The sequence below is a fragment of the Carettochelys insculpta genome, chromosome 2, assembly GCF_033958435.1.
Source record: "Carettochelys insculpta isolate YL-2023 chromosome 2, ASM3395843v1, whole genome shotgun sequence".
Classification (NCBI taxonomy): Eukaryota; Metazoa; Chordata; order Testudines; family Carettochelyidae; genus Carettochelys; species Carettochelys insculpta.
In genome coordinates, this window is record NC_134138.1 from 48,023,023 (window position 1) to 48,044,602 (window position 21,580).

At 43.3% G+C, this 21,580-nt stretch overlaps 1 protein-coding gene across 8 annotated transcripts in view; it reads right to left on the reverse strand.

Moving 5' to 3' along the window:
* The window catches only part of ESRP1 (epithelial splicing regulatory protein 1), a 52,880-nt gene that overhangs the window by 16,343 nt on the left and 14,957 nt on the right, over positions 1–21,580 (reverse strand). For 2 of the 8 annotated variants that reach the window (XM_074985694.1, XM_074985698.1), the window contains 9 exons: positions 19,808–19,906; positions 19,668–19,722; positions 16,694–16,804; positions 16,454–16,586; positions 16,313–16,355; positions 14,004–14,305; positions 10,016–10,234; positions 5,701–5,899; positions 2,574–2,742 (listed from right to left, as the gene is read on the reverse strand). In XM_074985694.1, coding sequence (XP_074841795.1) covers positions 2,574–2,742; positions 5,701–5,899; positions 10,016–10,234; positions 14,004–14,305; positions 16,313–16,355; positions 16,454–16,586; positions 16,694–16,804; positions 19,668–19,722; positions 19,808–19,906 — 1,330 coding nt within the window. Of the gene's footprint in view, positions 1–18; positions 1,047–2,573; positions 2,743–5,700; positions 5,900–10,015; positions 10,235–14,003; positions 14,306–16,312; positions 16,356–16,453; positions 16,587–16,693; positions 16,805–19,667; positions 19,723–19,807; positions 19,907–21,580 lie in introns of all 8 variants that reach the window. The other 6 variants (XR_012644162.1, XM_074985695.1, XM_074985696.1 and 3 more) reach the window with 6 other exon arrangements.

The window sequence follows — 21,580 nt, forward strand, 5'->3', positions numbered from 1 at the left end:
TTAAATTTACACACTTACCCAAGGTTCCTTCCTCTGAACTGGGTTCACTCATGCTCAACTCCCAGAACCAATTGGATGGTGGTGGAGTCTCAAAAGGGTCCAGCTACACAGTGAGACAGGATATCCCAGTCTCAAATCCCCCATCCTTTTCTGCCTCTTATTCACCATTGCTGAGGGCCTGTGACTTGAGTTTCTCCGAGGTGTCCTCATGGGTCTGTGGAGTGGTGGTGAGGTGGCCTCTGCCAAGTACAGTATTCAACTCTTTTTAGAAGCAGGTGGTCTGAAGCTCAGCACCAGATTGACTGTTGGCCTTACTGGCCTTTTGATAGCCTGAAGCAGTTCCAATGCCTGTCGTATCCTTTTGCCTGCAGACCCTGCTCACAGAGATCCACCTTCTTTGGTTGGTCTCTAGCTGTGCGTGCACAGCCACTTCTCCTTGAAAGAACAGAGATTCACCATCTCCTGTCTACTCCATCCTGGTGTGCCTCTGGAGCAAGTGGGCTGCACGACCAGCTGGGCTGTTGCACCCAACAGGGGAGAGCAACTAGGTGCACTCACCAAGCCAGGCAATCAGAAAACATCATTGCAAATATATACAAAGATTTATGGGACAGAGAGGCTGTTTAGTTTCTGCAGCCTCTGGCCAACAGCCTTTACCATTGTGAGCAGAGTTGTTAGTGTGAGGCATTGTGGAACATCGGCCAGAGGAATATTATGGTTGACATAAGCAACAGTGTTTCAACTTGTACTGCATTGACCTCAGTATATCAATCATGACTCAATGTTCCAGTGTTACTGTGTCACTGTAATGAGGCGCACACACCAGCAAGAGACAACTTTAAATGTAAACATGCACAACTAGGTTGAAACCAGGTGGTTGACATAACTTTATAGCATACACCAGGCCTGCATACAATCTTAACAGTAAGAAATACTTGGCTGTTCCAATCAGAATGAACTGTTCCCTCATGACTCTGAAGTATACATTAAACACACTCTACCCCATCCACAAGAGACCGGTGTTTGTTTCCTTTAATCAGGAAAAGCTAAGAAGCCCACAGAGAAGAGAAATGGGGCAGGGGAGAGAAGGGAAAGAATATTAGTCAGCAACTTTCATGGAATCATCATGGACTATTTACATCTATCTAGTGACTTTCCCCATCATAAATGTACCCTCCCACTTCCTTCTGTCCTGATTCATCTGTTTTCATTTCTTTTTTTTCCCCATCTTTGTTAAATTTTCATTTTGTCAGTTTACTTTTAACAGCATTTCCAGATCTGAAGTGGGTCTGTCCCAGGAAAGCTCATCACCTAATAAATCATTCGTTTTAGTCTCTGAAGTGCTACAGGACTGCTTTTTTGTTTTGTGAAGATACAGACTGACATGACTCCTTCTGCCTAAACTGCACATGGTCACTGAAAAGCACTTATCCTGGAGCTGGAGGAAATCTGTCAGAACAAAGCCGTGTCTACACGTGCACGCTACTTCGAAGTAGCGGCACTACCTTCGAAATAGTGCCCGTCACGGCTACACGTGGCGAGCGCTATTTTGAAGTTGAAATCGAGGTTAGGCGGTGAGACGTCGAAGCCGCTAACCCCATGAGGGGATGGGAATAGCGCCCTACTTCGACGTTCAATGTCGAAGTAGGGCACGTGTAGACGATCCGCGTCCCGCAACATCAAAAGAGCGGGGTCTGCCATGGCGGCCATCAGCTGAGGGGTTGAGAGATGCTCTCTCTCCAGCCCCTGTGGGGCTCTATGGTCACCGTGTGCAGCAGCCCTTAGCCCAGGGCTTCTGGCTGCTGCTGCGGCAGCTGGGGATCCATGCTGCATGCACAGGGTCTGCAACCAGTTGTGGGCTCTGTGGATCTTGTGTTGTTTAGTGCAACTGTGTCTGGGAGGGGCCCTTTAAGGGAGTGGCTTGCTGTTGAGTCCACCCTGTGACCCTGTCTGCAGCTGTTCCTGGCACCCTTATTTCGACATGTGCTACTTTGGCGTGTAGACGTTCCCTCGCAGTGCCTATTTCGATGTGGTGCTGCCCAACGTCGAAGTTGAACGTCGACGTTGCCAGCCCTGGAGGATGTGTAGACGTTATTCATCGAAATAGACTCTTTCGATGTTGCTATATCGAAATAAGCTATTTCGATGTAGCGTGCACGTGTAGACGTAGCCCAAGCTGCCAGACAAAAGTTGAGGGAGGAAAGAGGGAAAATTCTGTGCATTAGTACAAATCTAATTTTAAAATGCAAACCAGGGGATTCTTACTCAACACAGGAAGCCTCTTAATAAAGAGGGCAGTTCCCCCAGACGGGCAACAACTGTGCTTCTAAGTCACTTACCAAAAAGTCACATGTTAGTCAAGTGACCAATATCTTACACACACTAAAAAAAAAGTGCTACCTGAGAGTCTAAAACTGGAACAACTCCTGAAGATTCTGAAGTGATTCCCCTTATCAAATACAGCACAGGTCAATCCCTACAGCACATGCCCTCAGCATGGCAGCCAATATTCTTCTGAGCGGGTTTCATACATTTGCTGTTAAGGGACTTCTGTGACTGCCTCATTTCCTCACCTGGGATAGCACGCCGCATAGTTCATGAAGAGCTGAGAGCCAGCGGGATAATATGCTGTGGAGGGTTGGAGCGTTCGTGGATTCAAAAGCACGGAGGGCTGATAAAGGGTAGCTTCTGTTGGAATAATTGCTGCAGGAGCTGGAAGTGAGTAGGAAGGAGGGGAAAGACCTAAAGGAACCAAAAGGATAGATAAGCATGCCTCACCAAATTGCAGCATATTCAGCAAGACAGCACAAAACTACACCCAGGGCTATTCCAACCTGGAAAAAAAACTTTATGTAAATAAAAAAGCAAGGAAACTATCTGGGGAGAAATCACAAAAACCAAAGAGGACAGTACACAGAAACCACCTCTTCTTCTCAAGGTCGTTTGAGAGAGGCACATATATGCATGGGAAATAGGAGCATGTGGGGAGCTGCAGCATCACCACGCTTTCCTGCCAGCTTCCCCATGCCCAGGGCCAGCTCCACCAGCCACGGGTCCTGCTTTCTGGGCAGCCCCTCTGGTATCCTGCCAGCCTCAGCACTCCCGGGATCCAAGCCACTGGCTCCGATGCTGCCCTAGGTCCTGCTGCCAGCCTGGGGCCCTGCATTTGCTGCCAACTGTGGTTCAGTTACCAATTCTGACTGACTGAACAGGCCAGATGTCATTTGCAGCAATGGTGTCCAGTCAAGGAGAGTTTGCTACCCTAGGTGTGATCCAAGCCTGGGGAAGTGAGGGGCACAGCTCAGCACCCCCACCCTAAAAGAGGCGCATCATAAAATGTTCTCCTTAAGCACAGAGGACAGGGCACATAGCAGTAAGCCTCTTCCGCTCCTATAACTTGGAGTATAGGCCATTCATGACCATTCGCTGGCATCCTGTCTTGAGCGATCTTTTCCAGTTCTGACCTGTCTTTTTAGTATCTGCTTTCAGGTGTCTATGCCAGGTGTTTCTCAGGGCCCATCACTCCCTTGTGGGTATGTAGTAATGGGCATAAAAATGGCAGCAAGGGAGATTTAGATTAGCTATCAGGAAAAACTTCCTAACCGTCAGGGCCATTAAGCACAAATTTCCTAGGGAGGGAGTGGAATCTAGGTCACTGGCGATTTTAAGAACAGGTTCAACAACACACAGTCAGCTGTGGAACGCCTTCCCAGAGGGTGTTGTGAAGGCTAAAGATTAACAAGGTTCTTAAAAGAACTAGGTAAGTTCATGGGAATAGGTTCCTCAATGGCCATTATCCAGAATGGACAGGGGCGGTGTCCCTTGCCTCTGCCAGAAGTTGAGAATGAGTGTCAGGGATGGATCATTTGACGATTACCTATTCGGTCCATTCCCTCTGGGGCACCTGTCATTGGCCACTATAGGAAGAGAGGATACTATATGCCCATCCTTATGTTCTTGAACTCCTGTTAGGGATGGTCTTAGTCTTGCCTCAGTGGAGGAGACCCAAAACAGATAAACTTACCCAAGTCTCTTCCCGCTCTACATTTCTAGAATTCTGTCATTTGTGGAAACCAATTTGCTTTCCAAAGAGATGAGCTTGTTTACTGGTCTAGTTTCACTTGCCAGTTAAATCTCCTCTCTTCAAAAGAGAAGGGCAAAGATTCTCATTCAAGATGTATACCTGCCTGATCTTCCCCATTATGCAGGCCACCCCTTCCATTTAGAGATTTTCATCCCCAAACAGGTCCATTATATTAGTCCTTGATACTTCCCCCATGATGCAAATACAAAACACAAAGTATGTTTCTACAAGCACATATATGAGTTCTGGAGAACAGATTCTCTCTCCTTCTTCCACCAGTATATTCTGATGAGTTGCACAAGACTAGGAATGCCCTGGAATGGCAAAACTGGGATCAAGCTGTATACACCATTGAATAACTCAGCTCTTCCTTTCCCACATCATGAGTGGACAAGGGGAAAAATAGCCTGTTTGACTCTTTAGTCAACTGTGCCCATAGCCATAAGGTGAAACTTAGGTACCCAAAAATATTTTCCATGATTTCAGCCAAGTGCATTAGCATCCTCAGGGAACCTTTCCAAAAAAAAAGTCTCTGAACAAGAATGCCCAGTCTCTAGGAAAAATGACCCGTCTGTCCCTCACTCTCGTTTCAGCTTGGCCTTTCTGCTGACAAGGCGGCCAATTAGGATGGTCGTAGTTTCTCTGATGAAAGCATTTCTCAATTAGAAACTAGACCATGACAAACTCTCTGTAGGCTACCAAGGAGCCACCAGGTAAACAAACAGCCCTGGTCATACCCAACTTGGCTGGATTTTGAGCCTTTCCATTTCTTCTCCATAAACAGAAGGAAGGGTACTACCTCAGTTATCCTGCCACCTGTGTCCCTTGAACTTGAGCTTTAAACTATAATCTACATCAAATTTTATTTTCCCATGGTTCAAAGACATATTACTTTAGACAGATTAAGGCAGCCCTTGACCCTTTTGAAGCATTTCCCCCGAAACACAAAACAACCACCCCACAAACATCAAGTAAGATCCCATTTGCCCAAATGGCTCACACCCAGTAAAGAGCACAGCTTGGAACAAAGTACTTGGTTTTCTGATCCACTATGACATTTGGCTAGCTTAACTGCATGTCTAAATACATATTTTACTCACATACCTGCAACCTGAACTCCATGCATTCTGGATGTCCATAGAAGAGTCCAGGGGTTAGCAGCTGTTCAAATACTTAGAATGTGTGTGTTTAGACTCGGAAAATAGAATTACAAGTGGTTGCGAGAATTAGCCTTTAAAAGAGAAGGAGGGACCTGGAATCTGCAAACAGTGATAAATTGATTGTGTGGGGGTTTTTTTGTTTTTTTTTTTAAAAAATGAACTGTGCTTTATTGGGCTTCACTGGGCAAAGTTTTCTTTGAGAGTTACTGCTTGTCCAGAGCAAGTTAAGTTGCAGAAAACAAGCGTGTCAGTGGAGAAGAGGGTAATTGGAAAGTAATTCTTCACAGTAATCCACAACCAAAAAAGGAAAATCACCACAAGCTATTGCTGATTTCAGATTTTAAACCTTGCATTACCACCCCAATTTAATATATCTTATTAAGAACTGAAGAGAAAGAAGCTCCAACACCTACCAACACCAGCGTAGAGCAGCACCAAGAACCATGCAAAACTTACATGGTAACTTACATGGTGGTGGGGACAAGCCATTTCGGTTTAATGTGCCCCCCATTAATACAAAGTTCATCTCCTCTGCAGAACACTGAAACACTTCAATGTATCTGTCCTTCATGGTCTTCTTATGACACTTCTGTGCAGCTGAAAAAGCTCGGTCTGCAGATTTCATCTGGATAAATGCATCTCCTGATGGACGGCCCTGAAACCCAGGAAAGGAACAAGAGTTCCAATGTGGTTCCAAAACAGGAGTCACTTGCAAGATTAGCAATATCTTTTACAAAGACCATTTGTCCATCATCATCCAGACTCCTGTACCAAACAGTGGTTCTATTACACTAAAATTCTCGCCACTGCCTGGGTCTATAGTCTGCCCACTATACATCACATTAGTGTTTCTCAGCCTTCTGCTATTTGTCTTAAATAGGCTATACTACAGATAACAGCTTGTCCCCCTTTTTTTTTTTTTTTAATGGCACAGAATAGAGAATAAAAATGCAACACACTGGCGGGAAAATTCAGCTTCAAGTATAGCTTTGGTAAAAACAAGTGTTTAGAAGGACTTCTTCCAGTATAAGAGCCTTTATTCAGTTTGAGACTATGCTACTTGGAAAGGGAATTCAGTTAAAAAACAAAAACAGACAAATACTCGCCATTCCCCGCAAAGCCCCAAAACTGCTTATACCAGAATAAGAGCACCTGCACTGGGGGGAGTGTAAGGCAAAGGGCGATTCTACTTGTGCAACTGTTGGGTTAAATCCATGCTGTACATTACACAACCCCCTTCCTTCCCAAAACACGTACTTTGCAGTGTGCACAAGGCCTAACAACTTGAGCTGTGTATTCAGAGACTATATCTCCCTGAATAAAGAGGAATATGTTTTCTGGAGGCAAAAAGCAATAAGCAAAGACATGACAGTATTCAAGTTAGGGACGCATTAATTTCAGTGCTTGGCTTGACCATTTAAATGCTATTTTAAAGCCCCCAAACAGTTCAATCAAGACAAAAATTTTTATCCTCTCTCACATGCATTATGGGAACAATTTTGAATTATTCCTTTGCTATATTAAGGAAACAAGGCAGGTGAGTTAATATCTCATCAGATCAACTTTAGTCCCCGTAGTGAGGCGCAGTGGTCTCCCCCTGACTCAAAGGCTGAGGAGGCCTCCCAGAGACCTTGATAGACGGGCCCAGAACACCTGTGCCCCACCCCCCAACAAGCAGCACCTGGGGCTGGGCCTGAGGCTCATTAAAAGGATGGCCTTTGAGCAGCGCAGAGGTCTCTGACCAGGCTTCTGTGAGCCAGAGGGCCTGTGCCAAACTGCCAGGCCAGCAAGAACCACTGGCCAGACGCCCTGACCAACTCGAAGGGCCACAGCCAAGCCTGTCTTTGGCAAGGAACCTGGCCCTTCTCAATCTACTGGGGCCCTTGGGCCTGTGGCAAGCCCCACACCCCAAGGACCTGCCAGAGCTGGTGAACCTGCCTGTGACCAGATACCCCGGGAACCCAGACAGGCATGAGCCTGGAGTCCTGCCTACCGCTAGCAATCCTGAGCGTTCGGACCTGGCAGAGCCCACGATCCTGCCCCTGTCCACTATCCGAACAACATGGAGATGCCCGACTGGCTGGGCCTGCCAGCTGCCACTTACCCAGAGGAGACCCGCCTTCCTGAACTCACTGAGAACCCCAAGTGGGACCAGACACCAATGGTGGTGGAGGTAGGAAGCAGCCCAGGGAATGCTCCACCCGAGCCCATGGTAGCATGTTGTGGTGTGGATCCCCACTAGCCGGCTCATGGGGAGAGCTGTTGTTCGGGCCCCAGGCCTGGGCACAGTGGAGTAGGTGGGTCTGAGTAACCCTACCCCACCCCCACCCCCGGAGAGGCAGCCCCTCACCTCTCCCAACCCACACTGCCTTTGGTGGGTGTTTGCCACCCCGTTTTGTGCCAGGGCCTGGGCAACCTGCACTGCTGACTGTTTGTTGCTGTACCGCCCTGAACCAGGGCCAGAGCTCTCTAATAGTGCTTTGTAGCCGCCGAGGCACCTTGAACTGCTGGCCATGTTGGACATTCACCCAGACCTAGGGCTGTGACTGGGCAGCAAGCTGGCCCCAAGGCACACACATTACCTGCCTGCAGCCCCATTAAAGGGGACTAGGCTTGAGGGAGACTGTTGTCTGTCCCAGATTCAGTAGTGCCCCAACTTGGGAAAGGTGCTGAGGCCCACATCGCCAGAACGGGGTGCACTCCACTGGCCAAAACTCACACAGTTCCTCTAATATCTAGGGCCAATAAAGCCACAACACTGCAAAAAAACCTTCATCTACATCAAATTGCAATCTTAGAAAGATCTCCTAAAAATATCTGGTGACTCTTACTGAGCAGAGGCAAGTATACTGCTATTAACCTGCAAAGTGGCTAATCTTACAAGATGTGAACCTTCGCACCTTAATAAGAAGTGCAAGGGTAGGTCTACACTGCTGCAGTAATCTGACCGTACCTTAGGTGGAGTTACTGCAGGATCTATACTTTGTGTGGAGGTGAGGTGGCGCTGATGGGAGAAACTGTGCCACCGATTTACCTTGTCTTGTCTGGAGTAGAATACAAGGGTCAGCTTGAGTGCAACTGACAGTTGATTTGGCAAGTCTTCACTAGACCCGCAAAAAAGCCACTGCCAGTGGATCATCTCAGATTGTGGATCCAGGCTATAGCAGAGATGTTGCCATAGAGACCACCATTTACCTTGGACAAGAAGTTTAACCTTCTGTCCTTTAATAGCCTCACTGGTGTAATGGAGTGATCAGCTCCCCTTAATGTGGGTATTGTGCAGTTGAATTCACTAGTATCACAGAATTAAATCAACTCAGTTTGTATATTTTGGAACAGTTTAGCCTTCTTCCAATAGAAGAGGCAATATTTTTTGCAGGTTTCTGATTATATAGGTAGGCTTCAGAGGATTAGACTTTTTTGGTGTTTATTTAATCACCTACAAAACTTGACCAAAATATGTCTATCATTACAATTTATAGACCAGCAAAGTTAAACAAACAAACATTGCTTCATATCCTTAAAGCATATAAAATAAATACTTGATTTGACATGTAACATCCATAACTGGTTTAGCTGTTATAAAGCTTTAACTTTTTGAATCCCACTGTCTACTATCATCAACTGCCTGTCACTCTGTGTATTTGAAGCCATCCATAATTTCCCATAACTGTAAGAGTTTAAATAGATAAATATAATGCTCAAAATGGAACATTAGCCATCTGAATTTTAAAAGAATTATTCTGCCAAATCTGTACATAAGGTACTAAATGTGATAAATTTAACAGAATCTAACACATGCTTGTCCCTCGGTGTGTGTTTTGCAACAGATATTAAAGCACGTGATAGTTATGTTTTTTCTCCACATTAAAGTGACGGTTTTGAGATTGCCTTTATAACGTTAAGAGATTTTGGCAGTTTGAGAGATGTGTAGCATTTGCATCTTGACAAATACGTTACTAACATTCTTTATAAGTCCTTTTCTACATCACAATTAGGTGACTAAATATTTGAAATTAACATACTAGGTCATATTAACATGAAGAGTCTCTTATAACTCTTGGCCTATAACTCTAATGATTTTTGCTGCTCAACTGGAGAAGCCTGAAAAGGGATTGGTTTCAGAAAATGCTGAACAACCCTCTTAAAAAGAGAGTCTTTTAAAAAGCTTCTTAATATGGGCAGCCCAAAACAAAAAGACATACAAAAGAAACCCTTATGTCTAGTCACTCAAATTATAGCTAACATTTTTTGGCTAGCAAGTAGACAAGTTTTAAGGAGTTGTTTTGTTCTTTAACACGTAACAGATTCTTCACCCCACTACCTCACCTATCACTAGTGACAAAAAACTGAACTTTTTAAATCTTTTTAGGTGTGGTGTTATGTTTCACCAGACACAACCCAATGCATCCTGCTTTCAACCAGTGCAACATGAATTACTCATTTATAGACAATAGAAATAATTCTACATAAATGCAACACACACTAACAAGAATATTCAGTTTTCAGATGGCCTCTTAGCAATTTATTTGCTACCCTGGGTCAAAAATAAGATAAAGCCTCGAAGTAGCTAGATTATGTGAAGACTTATTTCCATTACACTTTTGGGTGACACAATCAGCAACTGCCTCACCTTTGTGAATTTAGGGAATTATCAAGGCTGCTTCCCTGCTAGTCCGCTATTGATCAGACCTGCAGGGGATCATGTTTAATACATGCCTTACATTATACACAAACTACCATAACTTGCATTCTCCTGTTGTCTACTTACCTGGTGATTTAACACCATGTGAACCCCTTGAGTCCGAATATCTGCAGAAAACTCCCCCAAGAATTCCAAGATGTCCTCTATAGTGGCAGCATAGGGAAGCCCACGCAGACGTACACAGTCTCGGACACTGGTGGGAGGTATGAACTGTGGCGGTAACATGGGAAGGGCAGATGGTGTTGGAAGGGAAACGAGAGGTGTGGAAGAGTATCTGTTCAGCACCTGCATAGAAACAAAAACATGGTGAGCCCTCAAGCTGGTTCTGTATAAGCCATTGTAGATGGAAATTTTGTAAGTTATAGTTAACTTATGTAATACTTCGATGGTACACCATCTCAGGAACCAGGGCTTTAAAAATCAAGGATAAAATACACCTGTATTTACTAAGTTCTGACTTAAGCTGCATCTACACTATGAGATAAAGTCAAATCGATATCAATTTTGTAACTGGAACTTCTAAATTCCATTTTGACTATCCTCACCTCCTCATGTGCTTCGCACAAAAAGTCAACTTATTGCTGCCACACAATCGGCATACATTGACTGTTGCAGCAGTGCATTGTGGGAACCTATCCCAGTTTTCTCATCCCCATAGCATTCTGGGTATGTTCACTGGTGTTTGACATCTTCCCACATTGCATTCACCTCATTCCCCTCCCACGTAAAGCAAACATCCATTTTTCCAGTCGGAAGGAAGGAAAAGTGGGGCATCCACAGAGATGGCAAAATTAACAGACATCTTTCTTCTGTAACGGAATTATCAAGAATTTCATAAAAATCAGCAAGTGTGTGTCTTATCAACTGGCCCTCCACTGACTGTTCCCCCTCCCTTGATTGCATCTGATCCCCAAAAACAACACAGGGACAATTAAAAGCTTGAGGAAAGAGTTGATCGTAATTTTTTCCCCAAAAAAAGTTGCTGAGGGGAGGGTATTTGGCTTCCCAGTGCACTATTCAGCTTCTGTGCACAGTCTATCACCTGACCCTCCACCCACTCTTCCCTGCGTGAAGGGGTGCAAACTTAGAAGAAAGAGGATAGAAAAGGCTAGGAAAAAAGATTTGTCTTCCCTCTTCACTACACAGACATTGCCAACACGGAGGATGGCAGTGAAATCTCACACATTGAATTTATAACTGAAGCAAGAATCTCAGCTGGCCCTCCACTTCATTTTGGTTGTGAGGTGGGGTCAGATCATGAAGGAGGATAGGAAAGGTTTGGAAAAAGATTTTATAACTGAAATATCGAAGATTTTGCAAAAGCAGCAGGTGGCTGCAATGGGCAGCAAGCACCCAAAAATATTTGTTGGCAGGGAGTGGGGGTTGGTGGTTGTGGTTTGCAGTTGCAGAACCAGTTGAAATGTTCCACTGCCCCTGAAGATCTTAGGCACCAGGGAAGAGTCTCCCCCCCACCCCCTTGCTGGGACATGGGGGTGGCAGTTGAAATAGTCCACCCTGCATATCTTAGCCACCAATGGAGACCTTCCCCTGACCCCCAGCGGCAAAAATGCCCCAAAGATATTTTTGCTTGGGGGCCAGTTGAAGTAGTCACTGAAAATCTTAATAGCTGGGGGAGACTTCCCCCTGGCATCAACAAGCCCCCAAAAGTCTTTCCTGCCCTTGGAGCCCTAACCACATGCAAGCCAGGACATGGTGCTGCCTGGCAGCAAGGTCAGCCCTGAATGGCAGGCACGTCCTTTTACTGGTTTGGGGGCTACTCGTATGATGTGGCTGAGTGCAGGAAAGACCCCAACTGCATGGTGCCTGTGGGGGAGGGGCACGCACAAATGTTAACCGCTGAGAAGTTTCTTGGCCTCTTAGGCAAGCACGACCCCCACAACAACCTTGCTGTAACATGTTGCGGCCGGGCAGCGGCTGGCACCAGGCAGCACAGAAAAATATCTCAACTGTAGAGACAGCCCCAGCCCAGAGTTCGTGGTTCTATTTGTACTAGGTAGATGTGCTCACAGTGCTAACAGCAAAGAAAGATATTTCTGAAATTCTCATACAAACATGACCCCACAGCCACAGGCTTCCTAGTCCCCATTTGAAATTCACCATCTTTCTGTTACCCAATTCCTGCATACCTAGAAAGCAGCAGGCAGAGCAGAGCACCGTGGGGGGATTGTGGGTTGCATACAGGACACCTCTGGAGGCTAATGAATTCAATTTTAAGACGTGGTGCTTTGACACTGGCCTTTAATCGAACTTTGGAATTCGAACTTGACGCTGTACCAAGCAGGTACCAATGACATTATACCAATATTAGTGCTCCCCAAATTGAGCTAATGGTATTTAGAGTGAAGACAGTCACATAGTAACTGCCTTAATTCAAATTTCTCATAGTGTAGATGCAGCTCAAGTCTGAAGTCTTTGGGTAGCTTTATTTGAAAGAGTTATCTTGGTGTGTTTTTGATCAGAGTGCAAGTTGCAGAGCTACATACCAAATGTGACCAGAACAGCATTTTACTGATTATGTATCTAACACTTTTCATCCTTAGGATCCCAAAGCATTCTATAGGCTGTATCCCCAGAAGAGCTGTTTCCAATAAAATGCAGCCATCCTAGATTACAAAGGCTGCAGTTGTTCAACAGCACACAACACTACACTTGAATAGAAGGAAAAGTCCTGAAAGATTTTTATTTCATTTGCTATAGCATAGGGTATCCCACTATTTCATGAGTTTAATGACTGAAGTAATCCATGTAATAATTATATTTGGCCAAAAAGAGGTAACAGTTTAGATTTATTGTTGCTAGTTTCAAGAGTGCTAGAAAGAGCTCTGCCAACCAGTTACGTGAATGTTTAACTATCTCCTTTGGCAACATCTACGCAGGACTTCTATGCATATGGTAATATTATTCAGGGTTTTCCTCAGTGCAAACAAACAGAAAGGACTTCATGGAAAGTGTTGACCTGTAGATCTATGAAACACACCTAGGTGCCAGGCTACCTGGGTATTAAGTAGTGGGATTGCTAGTGCCAATTAGCTGAGCAACTTGTGTGCTAGTGCAGTGGTAGGACCTTTCCTCATCACTGCCCAAATCTCTTTGGCCAAGACTGGCACGTAATATAGACTTCTGGTAGCCAGTTCACCACACCGTTTGCAGCATGGAGAGAACTCAGTCTCCATAAGTAGTTATAGTGATTTCCTTGCACGTCCTTATGCAGTAAAATATCCCAGAGTGCACTGCCCTCCCTTCAACTGCTGTCCTCACCATCTAGGTCTTGCTGCAGAAATTAAAGCAAACCATGCAGCTTGCAATAAATGGCAGTAACCAGCCTCCTGTCAGTTAGACAGAAGTTAACATTAGGCAGCTATTAATTTGAACTCAAAACAAGAGTTTTGGTGGTTGTGGTTAGTTTGCTAGAATTTAGACATCACTAGACAAATTAATCAGGTCTAGTAACTTATGTTCTATACCACAGAAAGGCAGGGAATTTACATGATTTTCTGGACACCTGAATGGTTCATGAGAATCTTCAAATGCAGGTCAAGCCAAGAAATGACTAGTAGGACTGTGATGCTCTTCTTGTTATCCCAGTGACTCCACAAAGCATATTCAATTTAGAAGTTCTTATTGTAATTGCCAGAACCCTGACCACAGCCTGAGTGCAGTCTTCTGTATCATCTCCAGTCAAGGTTCTGAAAGCCAAATCAGGCCTTCCACAATGCCTATGCAAACCAAGCACATGCAATAAGCATGCAGAGTTACGAGTTGTCAGAACTTGGTAAAGAGTCCTGTTTGATCCTCTTACTGCTTGCATGGCTAACAGGAGTACAAAGCAGTAAAAAGTAGAGTCAGCAGACTGGCTACACACACAGTGATCAGAACTCTTGATTATGAAACGATTTAGACGGCACATTTTCTGACTTTGATCATCCTTAGAGAGCAAACACTCCTCCTCCCATAACAAGACCCCACCCATAGCGTATTCCTAACTGGTTCTTTGGCTCGATGAGCACAAAAGATTTGGAAGCTTTCACCTTACCTGCTGAACCTCTGCTGCTGTGCTCCTGAAGAGTTCAATGTATCTTTTACCCAGCAAGTCCTTATGTTTTTTCAGTGCATTTTGTGCATATTCCTCACACGCAAACAACACAAAGGCATCTCCTGTTGGCCTGTTGTCAGGATATGTGACAAACAAGATTCCTTCCTTTCCTCCTGTGACGGGACAGTGCTGGCCAAAAAACATCAGCACTTCTTCTGTCGTTGCACTGAAAGGAAGACCTCGCATCCGGACAATCACCTGGTTTTCTTTGGATAAAAACTGAGCTGCTTCATTGGAAGTACCTTTAGACAAAGGAAAATCCAAGTTGAGACACAAATATTTAAGACAGCTAATCCCTTCCCTGTGTGCATTGTTTGCGACCTAGGATGGGGTGAGCAAAATTGGGGGATAAGCCCCCTTGGGGGTGGTCTGATATTTTATAAGGGGAGGCACAGCAAGATTGGCTTCTGGGTGCCATCTGATTAAAAAAATGTTGAAATATGTTACTGTTTTTATTTATGTACATACCAATTAAAGTTAATTGACATTTACATACCTATTAATACAGTTTACATTCCAATTAATAAAGTTTTTACATTGTACATAGTAATTTTCTTACACATGCCAGAAGGGGCTTTTTTTCATATGAACATAACCAACATTTCTGTCACTTTGGATTACATTAGATAGGTTGGCGGGCCCCTGCGAATTGCAGAGATGAAAAGTGGGGCCAGACATAAAAATTTTGCTTGCTCCTGACCTGGCATACAGAATTGAGACTCACTTTGTTTCTCCCAGTCAAAAGCCTCCTGGGGAGCCAGAAATATCAGCTTATGGGACACTCCTTCCTTTGAAGCTTAGACTGCAGTTCCTTTGATTGCTCCAAGGAGAGTTTTACCCTGACCCAAGGGCAGAAGTAGGCTGCATTTACAGCTTTCAGAATCTATGTGCAGTCTGCGAGCACTGCTCTCTCACATGGTAGCACAGATGCTGCTGGAAAGGCTTTTGGGGTGAATTCCAATCTTCACTTCAAAACACGTATTTCTGAAAGGTTTTTGTTTCAGATACCAACCACTCGAGACAACAGCCTGGGAACTACCAGCAAAAAGTGCTTTTTGGAAAGTTCAGGGTTGGGTTCCACCTTGATACAACTGTTACCTTTAGAAGCTTGCCAACTTTGCCTTCAGTAAATAGCTGGGAGTCTATCAGCACCGTTTGTGTTTCCAAATATCACATCACAGGGGACCAAAAAAAGAGAGGTTTATGATATGATCTAAGGCATCCTACCTACATCCAGATGGCAAGTGCTAAGGGTGTCAGACACCAAATCACAAACACAGTGTCTAGTTTAACCATAACCCTTGAAGGGAAAGGCACCATTAAAACGCCATTACCAACCCTCCCAGCCACAGAGTGCCCTTCTAGGAAGCCTTTAACATTTCAGGTTAGCAATATCTATTGCTTCTAACAACATGGTTACTGCAGCAAATGGGGAAGCAGGTCATTCTTACATCACACTTGTCTGGGTCCTCAGAAATGAGACCCTACGATGCAGATGTGGGTGGCAGCTGGTTGGGCCTTACCCAATGCCCTCTTTTGCCCACGTGGTCTTAATTGAGGAGTTGAGAGAGAAGAGGGCGCCAAGGTTCAAAACACACTTCTGTGTCCTTCCAATGTTTAGTAATGAACTTTCCCTCAGAAGAAAGATCATTTTAGGACACAGGAAAGGTTTGAGATGTTTAATGAAAACAAGTTTCACCCATCCCTAAAATACAATTAATCAGCATTTTTAAACCAATTTGTTTTGCCAGAGATTATATATGACAATAGAGAACAGGGTTACATTATTGCTCTGGGAGGGAAAAACACTCCCAACAACACTAAAGCTGTTTTTCCTATAATCAATAGGAAAATTATGTAGCAAATAAAATTCAGGAGCGAGTCTGGTGAGCGCCACAACTGATGGCTTGAAAGGAAGATACAGAATTTATTTATACCACAGTAGCTCCTCTGGGATCAGAGCCCCTTGCCTCAGCACTGTGGACAGAGTGAAGACCGTCCCTGCACCAGAGACCTTACTGTTTTTATGCATAAGTAGGCATTAGGGGAAGAGCCCTGTCAACTGTAAGATAGTCATGATCAGCAGAGTAGGCAGCAATCTCAGCACTTCAGCTACCTATGCATCCCATGAGCCAACACAGAGAGCGATATCAACTGATAACTGAAAAAAAGTTGCAGGTGTTAGTTGAAGAGAACCATGTCTTGACCCTCCTTCCCACCACCCTGAAAAAAGGCAAAAAAAGGATTACCTCCTGCAATTTTAAGGAAATCGTCACCAGTTGCCTTGTATACCTAGGGAAAGAAGCAATCAGATCAGTTGTGTGTGGCATGGCATTTGTAGTCCTATCAAAAAGTGAATTAAAAACCCACAAGCCATTCCTGCAACATACCTCAATGTATCGATTCCCCATGTGGTGCTTGTGTCTTTGTAGTGCTAAATCTCGATGCTCTTCATTTACAAATCTGACAAGAGCTTCCCCATTCCTCCTTCCTTGCGCATTGAGACAGAGTGCAGCACCTCCCCTTAAAGGGTCAAGAAAAGGAAAAAGGAGGCACAAGTGAATCAGTGGAGCATAAACACCATTTGGCTCTTGCAGAGCCATAAATGGATATAATCGCTAGTAACTAACTTGGCAATATTCAGGCCTTTGAAGAATCTTGCGATGTCTTGGTCGGATGACTGCCATGGTAAGCCTCTTGCTCGGATTACAGTGTTATCGTCTATGAGTTCCATCTTGCTGCTTCAGGGGGAAAAAAAAAAAAAAAAAAAAAAAAAAAAGCCACTACAGTTTTCCCATCCTCATCATCCACCCTACAGACTGCAAGCAGAACTGTAATTTATTCGCAAGGTTAAACTCAAGTTCAACATTTGTCAGCAATCAGCCCTTGTTTAATCCAGCTAGGAAGGTTGCACAAGGTAAGGGTCATGAGCATTGTTTTCCCTTATGTGATTCATTCTATCCATCCCACTGCCATGGTCCCTCATTTTTGTTGACTATTCTCTACTTGCCTCTCATTCTTTCATGTTTACACTTGGTCTTGGTTGGTGCAAAAAACAACAAAAACAAAAACAAACCACAGACCACACAAACTCATAAAAGCAGTCACTTTCTTGCTTCCTCTCTTTTCGTCTGTCTCCTTCGCTCCTCAGTGTCTCATCTCCATTACAGCTGCATGTGCCTCTTCCAGGGGCTCCCTACTCCAACACGTTCCTTTCACACAGTTCTCTGTGAGAGCTAACAAATTAAATTGCACTACCCACTGCAAAAAGTACTTCTCAGTTCCAATTTTCTCATGTGACAAATCGGAGGATACTGTGCTTGTCCAGGAACACAGAGAAAGTTAGTGTCTGAAGGCCCTGCTCATGAACAAGGAATCCACTGAGCTTGGCATTATATAAATTGAACAAAGACAGTCCCTGTCCGGGGCTTAGAATTTATAAGTCCTATGCCCAGGCACTATCATGCTACCTTTCATGTTATTTAGCCACCACCCATGATGTGTCTACCAGCCACAACAGCAGCTTAGCACAGGACTGACACAGCCTCAGATAGCCGAGGACAGTAATCAGCAGGGAGTCTGCAACATCCAGTGATGCCATAAATTGGTCAAGGGCTCATCACTTCCTCCTCCTCACACGAAAGCAAGATGCAAAAGCCAGTCTAAAAGGTAGCTGATAAACATGGCTTTCAAAATAAGATAAAATAAAATAAAAAGTCAGGAACAGACTTTTAGCTTTACCAACTGCTTTATATTGCTTTTCCTTTTAAAAACTCCCTTTGCACTGAAAGCTATAGATTCACTCATCCTCCAACTTTTAGGGTATACAGCACTGCATTGTTTACATGCTGTTCATGCTGGGAAGTTTTGCTGACAATCAACAGCGCCAGAAAGTTTAGTTAAAAGAAAGATTGTTTTACTGGAGCACAGTTCTGCAGCAGAGGGCTGATTTTGCAGCAAATTCTACAACTATGAATTTATAGAATATGAAGTCTATTGATTGTCTGCCACATATGTGACTGAGCATTACAAAAATCCCATTGCACTGGCTGTTAATTTAGCTTCCTGGATAAATCAAGGACACTTGTGCTGCTGAATTCGGATAAGCAATCATGTGGCTCATCTTTGGATGACATGGTTTCAATACATGGAACTAACCTCCTGAACAGGGACAAATCCTCTCTCTCACCCCATCTTGTAAAGGGCATGTATATTTGCAGGAAGGTGATGCTATAAAGATTACAGCTGCAAGTCTCTGAACTCAATAGACCCAGAGTTATTGGATTCTGATCTGAATCATGCTGCAGGGTATTAAATTAACCTTTTGAAACTCTGGCTGATGCTAGGTGACAGAACTTTGCTTTAGGGCCCCAGTTACTCACTAGCACTCCTCTGCATCACTTGCAAGCATGTGATTGACTCAATCAAGGCAGACTTATCTTATGGACTCAAAAATAGGTAGCATTGTAATTTTTGTGAAGAGATCATGTTTTGGGCTGTGGAATCCACTTCAGCCATTTTTGCTGGTCTCATTCAGAGTTATCCACGCAGAAGAAAATGCATCTTACAGACTAAAAAGGCAATCAGCACAAAGTTTGATATTTCATAAAACAAAAATATTAGCCCTTCTAAAAATGCCTTTATGATAACAAATCAGTACTGCATGCAGTAACTTTCACTCTTGTATTTCATTGCCAACTCATATCTAACTTGCTGTACACAGTCATTCCCAGATTTCAGTTACTGTCCAGATTTCTCTCTCCCATTACATAGCCTTTTACCAAATCAATGTCATTGTCTGCCAACATTTATGGTATTTTTAGATTATATTATTTGTCTCCTTACAGAGCTAGAAAGAGCTGAGCTGCAAATACAAGTAGCATCTGAGACTGTGACCACAGTTTACTCCCTCCTCCAGTTCATTCAAGAAGATGCTCAACAATACCAGTTCTGACATCAATTTGTTGTGAGCACAGCTTAGTAACCATGTAGTATTACCCCAAGAAGAATCTTATATGCTAAAAAGAGATGACTGCGATTAATAAATCTGCATCTTAATTAGCACCACTGCAGTTTCATAGGTTGTTGTCATTACTACCCTTACTTAAAAAGGACACTATCAGATTTATAATTTATTAGAAAAACATCACACTGATTGCCATACTGTCTGATACCTGAAGATACATTTTCATGTTGGTCAAATATTGTTTTCCATACCACTTAAGCCAAATTCAAGCCAATCGCAATAGGATTATTCACAAGAACTTATTTATTCTCATTTAATAGGATATCATCACTGATAATTAACACAGCTCAGGAGATGATAGCAGCTCCTAACCTATACCATGCAAGTTCAGCATAGGATACTTAGCATATGATTTTGTTTTACAACCCATCTGCTCAGTTAAGCAACCAATTCTCCCCGCCCCTCCCCACCCCGGAAGCAACTTCCAAACATACTAAGACGTGAAAAAAATCCAAAAATCACTTGCCAGTATAGCAAAGCACAGAAATTTTAAGTGTAGGTCAGGGTTTAGATGTGTGTCTTGGCTGTAGCACTTTAAAACAAAAAAACCCCACAAATCCACAAACCACACCACTTACCAGGTACCACTTTCAAATCTGTAGTTCACTCTTTCTGGATCTGCAAATCTGTGATCTACAAAACACAGTAGAAATTATCTTTCCCCAACATATGGGAGAAAAAGTAAATCACTAAACCCAAATTTACTGAAGTTGCTTACTGTATACTTCAGAAATTAGCGTTAAAATAATATTCCCCATATCTTCCACTTGAGAAGCTCCAAAACGCCATGCCAGACTGCTCTTCTCAAGATTTAAATCTGTAAATTGGAGTTAGGACAACAGCCATCAAGTAAATGAGCTTATAATTAAACAGTATTCCCTACAATGCAAATGGGTCAACAAGCTTCCATGGCACCTTAGAGTTAATTTACATTTATTATTTTAAATCTGCGTTCTTGTTCATGATTTAGTTGCCTTCACAGTTCAAACACCCTGCCCAACCACATACCACCACCACCAAATGAGAGCAATTTAGGAAATAGTTAGTGACAGCAGAGATGCTAGAAGAGCTCCCATAATAAATCAGACTAGACTGCAGTCTCATCTCTTAAATCTCATCATAATTGCAACCCCCCCCCCAACTTTGTAAATATGCCACATGGATTAAAACAGTGTTCTGTGGAAGAGGAAAAGCCATATTAAAAACAGTGAAAGGAAGCTCATTTAAAAACAAAAACAAACACAAGTTTGCTTAGTACTTCCTAATGCAGATTACTTGGCATGTCATGCCTTGCTCCACTCCCTAGATCTAGCATATTACTTCCTACTTGGATACAAGTCAGAAATGGTGGCACCTCCAACTTTACCTATTTGCACAAAACAAAGTACTTGCCAATCTAATATTAAATACAATAAGTATACTAATGGTTAAGGACACATAATTCTGGTAACACCTAGGACTACCCTAATTCCTTCTTCCATGTGGAAAGATTTCAATGTGAAAAAAGTAAGAATAAATCCTCTCATAGGAGGAAATGGCAGACGTGGTTTGTTTTCAACAGCTGCCTACAGTAGTGAAATTATTAAATTAATTTTCCATCTTTGGAGAATGCTATTCAAACTCAAGCCAAATTCCCCCATGTTCTTATGCCATTTCAATTGTACTTACTATGCTATTTTTCTTTGTTACATAAAGCTCCCAAGTTCTTTCAAATGGATCTCATTTCCTCCTGTTGGGTAAGGATTTTTAGAAAGAGCTTGTGGGGGTGCGCAAATCTGCTTCAGTCCCACTGTGGAAAAAGTTATGCTGTATGGTTAACCTTACATAATATAGGGAAAAATATAGCCCTTATTTAAAGTAATGGTTCAGCTATGTACCCCAAAAGTACCCCTGGAAGTCTTCCAAGGGATACATCAACATATCTAGATACTTGCCTAGTTTTAGAACGGGCTCCATAAAAAAAGCACTAGCAAACTAAAGTTTCATACAAATGACCCCTTTATACTGCTCTAAAATCCAAACCGAAATCTAAGTAGAATATTTATATTCTGATTTAACAATTATAGTAAAAATGAGAAAGTAATTTCAGTAATAGTAATTTTTGTAACACTTTTGTATTTTTGGTCTTATTTGGTGAGCTAGTAGTAAAAGCGAGGTGTAACCTGGGAGTATGGAAGAGAGCTCAGATTACATGCATCAAGATGCAAAACAAAAACAAAAGTAACACACACCGCTAAGTGACAGCTATGCTGATGTCATCTCTGGCGTAAGTGCAGCTACATTAAAGGGAAAAAAGCTCTCAACATCAACATCTTTGTACTGGAAGATGGTTATCCTACACAGACAAAGTCCCTTGCAAAATAAGACTTGAGTTGCAGAGAAATGAGTTGTGCTCATTCAAACTTTAGCTTATACCACATGGTGGGCCAGCCATCCTGAACCAAGAGTATCACCCAACTTACATTAAGGGTTTCTGTGTACAGATGGGACT